Here is a 9,278-nt window from a genome sequence, read left to right as displayed (position 1 = left end):
TGGATACATGGGAATCACCAGTATAATTAAAAACGCTTTCCTAAAATAATCTCTTGTGTACACATTAATTTATTTAATTAAAAATTGAACACTTTGCACTTGGTAGAAAATCTTACAATTAACTTAAGGCTGTAACAGATTCATCGAGGGACCCTAAAGCTATCGGTCCCAAAGTAGTATGTAAAATCATCAGAAACTTTGGGCCAAGGCCGTTTAATGTTTGCTTCGGTCCATTCCATTTGTTGGGCTTAGGAAGCAGTTCTTTGGAGTGGCCAATATGGCAGTTTGATTAATAGTAAAGAGTATAACTACGGATCGATGAAGGATATCATGATGTAGCGGGTTCCCTTGGTCACGAGCAGTCCCTCATGGTAGTGGGTCAGTCGTCCCGGGTGCATCAGCATCCAGCCCTTCTTCGTCTCGGTCACGGAACAGTTGTATCTCAGGAACCGGCAGCCACCGCCCTCGTAGTCGATGCCCGCTCGATTCATGGCGATGTTGATGGTGTACGTGGAGGAGTCATGGTGGGGTCTAAGCGAGGGCTGCTCATCCGGTCGGTAGCGCACCATGAAGTTCATCAGTGAGCGGGGTGGCTGTGAACAAGCGGGGTAAGATTATTTTCAATTCAATTTAAAATCAAATAATAAAATTAAACCTTACGTTTAGATATTATTTAAAACTTACATTATGGAAGTAGCCAGTGAAGACGCGCTCCTGCAAAGGACGTACGAAGAGCTGCAGGAACTTTAGGTAGAGCTGATCCAGCCCCACCTGCTTCATGTGGATGTCCCGCGTGGGCACCGCCTCATATCCGCCCTCCAGTCGAGCGTCGCTGTTGCTGCCATCCGACCAGGTGTTGTGGGCCTCCATGATAGCCACCAGGTCGTCGCAGAAGGCGTCCGTGACGATCTGGAACCAGTAGACATCCGGGCATGGCTGTGGAATCAGGTAGCTTTCATTCAGCTGCACCGAGTAGTTGGGATGTATGTACTTCTGCGCCCAGTCGTATCGGTTGGTGAACAAAGTGTGGAAGTCCGGACGTGTCACCGAACTGTTGAAGTTATCGGCGTTGACCAAGTGTCCGAAGTAGCGCTGATTGGTTAGGTACATGAAGATGCCCTGAAGAGGAGACCACAAAGTTAGTAATTTATTATTATTTTTATTTAAAGATTTTCAACTTACCGCATTTCGCAGAGACTCACACATGGCCATGTCGGGATCGAATTCCTTGTGCTGGAAGGTGATGGCATCGAAGGCACTGTGCTTCACCAGATAGATGCTCGTCACATGGGGCACGTTGAAGATCCCACTGCGAATGGAATGGAATAAATCTGATAAATGAGGTGGCCACAACATTGGGGCCGATGAGCGGCATTGCAAAAGTGTTGCGAAAATGGAAAGTGACCTCGCAGAGACTAAGTCCCCAAATAGAATTAATTCAATCACAGCGACGAGATTGGATGTGGACATGTGGAACGTTCAGATGGCGAGAGAGCGCAGTTTGCAAACAACATTCCGCGTTGGCGATCGGATTTACGGCTCAAAAATAATGCCTCGTGGCATCTGGAAGCTCGACTGCTTCGTTCTCCTCGGGATCTGCTTCTTGCTATTCGGAGACACTATCCATGTGGCAGCCCAAAGTGAGTCGTTCCCCAATCGATTGTGATCAGCTGGATATATAGTATATTGCATTACAGGAAGTACTGCGGGAAAGACCGAGCGACGCAACTATACAGGCAAGAAACCGGTGGTCATCCAGCATCGATCCCAGGATGCAGTCAACTACTACGATCATGAGAATGTGAGTGAATTAACCAGGGTTAGTCGAGTCTCAAAATATATTTTGTATGCCTTATTTTAGGGAGCCAAGATCATAAAGTCGTCACATTTTGAACTGGACTACACTCTGGGACGTAAAATCACATTCTTTTGCATGGCTCAAGGTGAGTAAGAAATAATTGCTAACTAAGTCAGCTCGCTTGAAAGCACCTTGTTTGTTCCAGGCAATCCACGACCCACAATTACCTGGTTCAAGGATGGAGCCGAGCTCTACCAGCATCGATTCTTTCAGGTAAACCCAGAAAATAAGTATAAATATCTTAATATAATCGGATTTGTTCTTCTTTTTGGCAAGGTTCACGAGTCTCACATAGAGACAAATATTGTTAAATCAAAAATGGAAATTGATCCAACCACACAAATGGATGCCGGTAAGTAAAATAACATAATACATAGGCATAGGGGAAAAAAAGTAATTGCAATATCTGACACCATCCTAAACATGTTTTATTTATGAAATATATTTAACTCTTTACAAATATTCGTTTTCCAGGGTTTTACGAATGTCAAGCGGATAACATCTACGCCATCGATCGACGAGGCTTTCGCACGGACTATGTTATGGTTAACTTTTAGGACAAACTTTTCCTCAGTCTACGATTTGTCTTTTGGATAATGTACATCACAAATGTAATGCATACATTTTGAATAAAAAATATATTTAAAAAGTGACTTTCTTCCGTAACTCCTAGTTGAGTCCGACCTTTGTGCGTATTTGTGTGCGCGCGCAAAGCCGACAAATTGGCTCAATTACCCCATTCAAATGATTTTTTTGCATTTATTTTATTAAAATGTGTGGAAAGCAAACCAAGCAAACCGAGGCTTTTTGCTCTTAATGGGAGTCTGCAAACACAACAAATAAAACCACAGTGGGCCAAGGGCTGATTTATAGGTCATTCGAAAATCAAGGACTTTAAATATTTAATTTATTAACTGCACGAAAAGGTTGAGCTCATAAAGATTATTAGCTGAGATGATTATTGAAAATATTTTTAAATTATATAAAAGAATATAATATTTATATTCTGTAAATCCTTTGAGGATTCTTGAAAGTTTTTTTAATATAATAATATATTCTCAAAAATGCAAAAACCTAAGAAACCACTTTTTGTCCAATAAGTAAGGCATATGTCACCATCCAACCCCACTGTGCAACAGAATCCCAGCCAGATTTCTCGAAAAGGGGTGCTCCATGAGCTCCCACAGCGATCGGTAGTATCAAACAAGCGTCCAAATCAAATAATGCGATGGAATTGAGCGAAATATGGAAATGCGGTGCGATGAGAAACCCATCCCAGAACAGCAACTAACAGCGAGCGGGTGAATCTCGAGAGTACAGCATCCAACGGATTAAATCCGCCGGACAATTGTGGCAAATTAGATGCGCAGAGCGGATCCGCAGCCCCGCCGAGTGGATCAGTCGCCGAGCAGACGAGATTCGCACAGCAACGCCACCACCAGAGTGTAGCAGCATTATCCATTACCTGGAGAGTCATCATGCAGGTCAAGTGCCTGATCATCTGCCTTGGATTGGGGCTGCTCATGCTAGCCACGCCCATTTGCGAGGCTCGACGTGGACGTGGCCGTGGACGCACCAAGTCCAGGGTTCAGATCGGATTGCCCATAACGGGCAAATATCGCGATCCAGAGTCTGATCAGTATTACAATAACAACAATGTGAGTGGGCATTTAAAGTGATTTGTGGTCATTAATAGCTTGTCTTCTTTTGATTAGTTTGAAATCCTTAAAAACAAGTTATATTCAATTGTGTTCCCTTCCTGAATATATGCTTATTTAAACTCTTTCCTTTTGCCACTAACTCAGTATTAAGAAAGAGAAAAGAAGTGTTAAATAATTAATTGTTCTCCTTTCAGGGTGCCAAAATCCTGCAAGCCTCACACTTTGACCTCGAGTACGTTCTGGGCCATAAGATCGCATTTCTGTGCGTGGCCAAGGGCAATCCCCGACCCCATATCACCTGGTACAAGGACGGGGCGGAGATCTACCAGCACCTCTACATGCACGTCCACGAATGGCGCATTGGCGATGACAAGGTCAAGTCTAAGATCGAAATTGACCCCGCCACGCAGATGGATGCCGGTCTGTACGAGTGCACGGCTGACAACATGTACTCCATTGATCGGCGCAGCTTCAAGACCGATTTCTCCATTGCCTTCGACTGATCAAAATCTCGACCTCAATCTGACAGCCGAAAGGTTAATGAAGTCATTTAAAAATGGAAATTTAAAACAGAATGAAATCTGAGAAGGACTCCTACTATTTTATCTGTAAAGCTAAGATCAAGATTGACTTTTCCATTCCATACGAAAACAGAGGAGATAATCTAAAGCTTTTTCAGTGGGTGAACTAACACTAAATGCTATTCAATAACGATGTTTTTATAAAATTGTTGTATTATATTAATAAACAAACTTGTTAATGACCATTGAGAATACCACAAACGAAAAAAATGGACTGAGCCCTATATAATTTGGTGATATACTTGTTAACTTTAAAAGTTGTAATTAGCTATATTCTGAATATTTAATCCCATCAAATTCCAGACTTTTTTGTATACTTACATCAGATCCCGTTTCACAATGTCCACGTAGTCATGCGACCTGGCATAGTAGCCACCCTCGGACAGGGCGCCCCAGAAGTTGCTCCAAAGTTCGTGGTGTTTGGTGAATAAAGGAGCCGCAAATTGCCTGAAATTTGTCATAAAATCGGTTAGATTGTTGAACTAGGATTTGGCAACCTTGGACCAAAAGATCTTATGATAGCAAGATGAATAACGCAATACTCTAAAGCTTGTTCCACGATCTTTCGAATGGGCTAACGACGACTGTATGTAAGATTCTATTCCCTTACAAGCGCACTTGTTTAATAAAAGGACTTGCTTTTCTATATTAAAACTATGTGCTAGCTAGATAGGCGTAAATTCGTTGCTTGTAGAAAATTCCTTTAAAATGAAGGATCGTTATGCATCTTGTAATTATAAGGTCTTCGCGTTGAGCTACTTGTTTAGCCTGAGCAGCTCTCGGAGTACTTCGCCGTCATCGATATGCGCATCTGCGTCCAGGAAGAATATGTAATCGCTCTGGTGTAGTCGAGCCTTGTCCCTGAAAACAGAATTGCATAAATGTTGATTATTAAATTGAATGAAAGTCATGATAGCGATAAACTTTAAGTTATCTTTATATATGAGCGACTTACAGGGCCAACTGCCTGCCTTGGCGTTCATTTAGTTCATCCGTGGACAGAGTGTACTTGGCACTGGCATACTTGTCGCCATATTTAGTGACAAATTCCCGGCTGTCGTCGTCGTGGTAGAACACACCACTATACATGAACAAGTGCAGCTTCTTCTTGGGATAGTTTAAGCTCTCGACACCTTCGAGGAACTGGTCGTAGAAGGGCACGGGAGTGGTGACAATCACAGCTAGAGAGATAATCGGTAGATCGTTTTCCTATAACAAAATTATAATAATAATTAACCATATAAAAACTTAAAGTGAATGTTAACAGGAAAACTCACATCCAGGTCTAGTAAATTTTCCTGGCACACCAGACACTGGCCATTAAAGGTCTTGGCCAGATAGTTGGCGTAGGCATTCAGATCCACTTTGCTCAGACCATTGCCATGGATTATGGCTGGCGTTGTCATGAAGTCCACATTCTGCAGGACACCCTGATTGGTATCAAGATCCACTTTGAGCTTCACATCGTTTTTGGCCCCATGAAGGTTTTGGAATAGCCTTGATTGTGTGTCCAGCTTCATGCCCAGCTTGGCGCGCTTTGTTTCATCAAGGAATACCTTGGTGAAGTACAGCTGGTCATCGGCGGTGTCTTCAATTGGATCCTCCAGCAGTCCATAAACCTGAGGGGCGTAACCGATAAATGCACCAGAATTGAGGAATCGTGATCCCTTTCCCTCCACTTCTGGATAATCGTTGGCCAGACTCTTATCCGGCCAACAGAACTTCTCGGCGGAGACGAGCAGCTTGGCTCCCGATTCCTTGAACTTCTCCACAATCTCCTCCAGAGTAGCTGTGATTACCACATCGTAGCTGTAAGAATTGTATTTTAAGTTTACATTATAAAATGCTTTTTGTACGAATCTCTTACCTGTCCGTGAAGAGTATTATCGTTTCCGGATCATTCTTAAAAGGATAAATGGCTTCACGCAATAGATTCAGCTTGAAACCACCGCCGGGATGCTGCATATCCCCGCCCTTCCATTCCTCTCCCAGTCCAAGGGTGGTCACCTGATTAAATCATAATCATTATACTTTCTTAATAGATTATTTTCATCATCTTAACTATATTTCATGAGTTTTAAGACTGACAACTTGATATATAAACCATTTAGCAATAAAATACCGTAGCAAGTTTGTTCGAATTTTAATTTTGAGCTGGTTGTCCAGCGATAACAAGTAAAGCCTAGAGGAAACTAAACTTTTGTAAACATTTAATGTTATTTAATAATCATCATTAAGTTGGCTGACGCCAAAGGTACTTAAAAACTAACTGAGCTAGTAATGACGACGATTTACAAAGACTTATTAAAGAGAATAGGGACTTAAAGTATAAAGTTCTAATCATGTTATATATATATATATATATATATAATATTATAATGAAACACATATACATAGGTGTACTCTGTACATATGTAATCCGAAAACCATTGAAAGAACCAAAGATTCATTCAGCAATCGCTGCAGATCAAATGACTTGGGTCGCACAGTTCTCTGAATACGAGTATAATAAATAAACTCGAAATAAAAAGTGGAATGGATCAGTTTGAGCTAATCAAAAAAAAAAAGAAGGGAAAATGAAAAAAAGCCGGCTTATCAGCATATTTTGATGCCGTTAATTTCTTGCCGAACTGGAACATACACATAGTTTGTGACATCTTCGGGACCTGATAAGCGTAAATCTGCCGCAATCAGACCGAGAGAATAGAAAGTTCCAGTGCTATCAATAGACCGGGAAACAAAATCGGACTGTATTGTGCTAATTACCCCGGCAACTGCACCCGATTCAGCCTGGAAGACTACGTGACTCCAACATGTGTGCACTGTATGTTGTCGCTGGCCCAGAATGTCCAGCCAATCTCCGTGCTCCACATCAGAGAATCGGACGCCAACGCCGGATGCTCGGCTAGCCGCGTACATTCACATATTCATATGTATAAACATATATTCCATGTACTGAGCAGACATTTATTTAGACAATACAATGTTGCTAAAGTGTGCCAAGCTAGCCGGCAAGTCTTGAAAGTCTTATAAATTTTTAAAATGTTCTCATCTGTCTTATATTTCATGATGAAACAAAACATCAAATATAAGACGTATGTACATATAGGTTTTTATGCCATTTGGACTTCTTCAATAGGCATCAAATTAGAAATTCATCAATAAAAACAATCAATTCTAATTTCCATAGAAAGAGCTCGTCAAGTTTGCAAATTTCGGACATGGACATAACTGTATTTAATGTGCTGACTTAGATTAAAGGTGCCTTCCAAAAACATAAACCTGTTTCCATATTTAATGTGAAAAAAGCAGATTCAGAATTTTAGAAATTAAGGTAAAATTTCTATAAGGAAATTTGTTTTTTTTTTCCCCTTGACATATTGGACTAACAACAAACGGAAATTAATGCCATTTCATAGGTTTTAGTATAAAATTATTCATTAAAAAAATATTTCCAATGTACCATAGTTAATATAAAATGTATTCCTAATGATTATTTGTAAACCACAACAGCTTTGAAATTTCAATTTTTCTTAGATATCTAGTGTGAACGACACAAAATCTCGATTTTTCATATTGTTCTAATTAGTAAAATCTTAAATTAAGTTTAAGTCTCACCTCGATGTCGTAGACGCGTGTAGATCTCAGATATCGGGCATAGCCATCGGTGGGTTCAGTGGCCACAGTAAACACTTTGACTTTTTCTGCGGTGGATTGAATTGATTGTGTGAAAGATTAATGATTTATCTAGATGTGTAAATTAATATAGGAATTAATGTTTATGTTTTTAGGTTACTATCATGCTGTTCTTTTTGTTCTAATGTAAAATAATAAAACATAAAAAAAACTAAATTGTGTCAAAGAATAGGAGAAGCTTTCGATCTCCAACGATTTTTACAAATAATCCTCAGTATTTATAATTAGTATCTGCTTAGCATTAGCGTGATAGTGATATACAAACATAATAGTCTATTTTACATTAAAAAAAAAAAAACAAAAAAATATACTAATATTGTTTTTTCTTATTTGTTACTCTGGTTTAAATTACAAAATCGAAAACTTAAAGAACCTTTACTGTATAGTTATGAGTTATTTTATTGTCCCACATATACAATATGTTAATTGGATATACTTAAATTGATCAAAATAGAATGACAAAAAAGCTAAATGTCTATTGTCTAAGCAACCAATATTTTATATTGAAAATTAACCGGTCATATTAATTAGGGAACGAGTTGAGCAGGTTTCAAGACAATAATTTTGAATATAATATATAACATAAGTTCGCCAAGGTTCGGCGTTCAAATAATTTGTATCTGCATTCTATTCGACTTTGTGCCTGCATCTGGGTCTTATATTTTGTATCTTGTATCTGCATCTGCCCCTCTTCCGGGCAATTCCAGAGTAACGACCCGCACACATCAAAGCGAAATAAAAACACAAACAAATTTTTTGAAGCGATAGGGGAAGGGGGGTAGGATATTCACATGTGTGTATGAAAAAAAGCGCAGTGCCTACGTGAGTGCAACGATGCTCTCATGAATGCAGTGCATAATTTTCTATGAACGCTGATGAACTCATTCTAACTTAAGTCAGATATTATAAAAATAATAAATACAAACCATTTAAGTTAGTCTCTACAGCTGCAACGACGTTGGCGTCGCTGTCGGCTTCGGCATCGGCGCTCACTCCTTGCGACGTCACAGCCAGCAACAACAACAACAAAAACAAAGCGTTTTGTTGCTTTACTTGCATTGTGCTGGATATATATTCCTTTTTCCTTAGGCACAGATTTCAAGACACTTTTAAAATGTTCTACACAGCAAACTTGCCGTTATAACTGCAACATTTTTCGAAAAAAATCCCACGGAAATAATCACAAGTTTCACCGCCAGAAATCGAACTTCTGAAATTAACAAGCGAGATTGAGATACTGAAGGCGGCAGTGGCAGAGGCAGTGACGCCCGCTGAACAGCTGATTTGGCCAGTGTTGAAAACAGAGAAGAGAACAGTGGTGGCAGATTGGATATAATTCATTTAAATCTGTATAATTTTTGAATAGCCAAAATACTTCCTAAACTATTAATTTAATTTTCAGTCATTTAGACATTTAGTCGTAAAGGAAATCTCTTGGCTACTGATACTACTGCTACCACTTAATTAAGATGTTATAAACTT

The 9,278-nt window shown here is 39.8% G+C and overlaps 3 protein-coding genes across 3 annotated transcripts; 2 read left to right on the top strand and 1 right to left on the bottom strand.

Annotated features, from left to right (window-relative positions):
- Positions 1-51: 51 nt before the first annotated feature.
- Plod (procollagen lysyl hydroxylase) lies at positions 52-9,101 on the bottom strand. The gene is made up of 10 exons (XM_020960607.2): positions 8,723-9,101; positions 7,719-7,804; positions 5,968-6,107; positions 5,378-5,909; positions 5,056-5,309; positions 4,860-4,961; positions 4,422-4,547; positions 1,183-1,309; positions 685-1,119; positions 52-593 (listed from the first exon to the last, which is right to left on the bottom strand). The coding sequence occupies exons 1-10, from the start codon at positions 8,853-8,855 to the stop codon at positions 309-311; spliced, it is 2,220 nt and encodes a 739-aa protein (XP_020816266.2). The 5' UTR covers positions 8,856-9,101; the 3' UTR covers positions 52-308.
- LOC110190245 (immunoglobulin domain-containing protein oig-1) lies at positions 1,403-2,511 on the top strand. The gene is made up of 6 exons (XM_020960608.2): positions 1,403-1,640; positions 1,698-1,801; positions 1,862-1,943; positions 2,004-2,071; positions 2,135-2,210; positions 2,333-2,511. The coding sequence occupies exons 1-6, from the start codon at positions 1,469-1,471 to the stop codon at positions 2,413-2,415; spliced, it is 585 nt and encodes a 194-aa protein (XP_020816267.2). The 5' UTR covers positions 1,403-1,468; the 3' UTR covers positions 2,416-2,511.
- On the top strand, positions 2,626-4,754 carry nkt (noktochor). Its single transcript, XM_020960609.2, has 2 exons — positions 2,626-3,516; positions 3,714-4,754. Exons 1-2 carry the CDS (start codon positions 3,337-3,339, stop codon positions 4,020-4,022), a joined length of 489 nt encoding a protein of 162 aa, XP_020816268.1. The 5' UTR covers positions 2,626-3,336; the 3' UTR covers positions 4,023-4,754.
- Positions 9,102-9,278: the final 177 nt, after the last annotated feature.

This window comes from Drosophila serrata, unplaced genomic scaffold (assembly GCF_035046125.1).
Source record: "Drosophila serrata isolate PLE 108 unplaced genomic scaffold, ASM3504612v1 contig_272, whole genome shotgun sequence".
Classification (NCBI taxonomy): Eukaryota; Metazoa; Arthropoda; class Insecta; order Diptera; family Drosophilidae; genus Drosophila; species Drosophila serrata.
This window is presented reverse-complemented; position numbering and strand designations above follow the sequence as displayed.

Excerpts from the sequence above, each read along its gene's own strand:
- nkt (XM_020960609.2), top strand. The coding sequence starts at position 3,337 with ATGCAGGTCAAGTGCCTGATCATCTGCCTTGGATTGGGGCTGCTCATG. Across the intron at positions 3,517-3,713 it reads AGTATTACAATAACAACAAT|GGTGCCAAAATCCTGCAAGC; the intron begins GTGAGTGGGCAT and ends TTCTCCTTTCAG.
- LOC110190245 (XM_020960608.2), top strand. The coding sequence starts at position 1,469 with ATGTGGAACGTTCAGATGGCGAGAGAGCGCAGTTTGCAAACAACATTC. Across the intron at positions 1,641-1,697 it reads TATCCATGTGGCAGCCCAAA|GAAGTACTGCGGGAAAGACC; the intron begins GTGAGTCGTTCC and ends ATTGCATTACAG. Across the intron at positions 2,211-2,332 it reads AACCACACAAATGGATGCCG|GGTTTTACGAATGTCAAGCG; the intron begins GTAAGTAAAATA and ends TTCGTTTTCCAG.
- Plod (XM_020960607.2), bottom strand. The coding sequence starts at position 8,855 with ATGCAAGTAAAGCAACAAAACGCTTTGTTTTTGTTGTTGTTGTTGCTG. Across the intron at positions 5,910-5,967 it reads ATAATACTCTTCACGGACAG|CTACGATGTGGTAATCACAG; the intron begins GTAAGAGATTCG and ends CAATTCTTACAG. Across the intron at positions 4,962-5,055 it reads CAAGGCAGGCAGTTGGCCCT|GGACAAGGCTCGACTACACC; the intron begins GTAAGTCGCTCA and ends TTCTGTTTTCAG.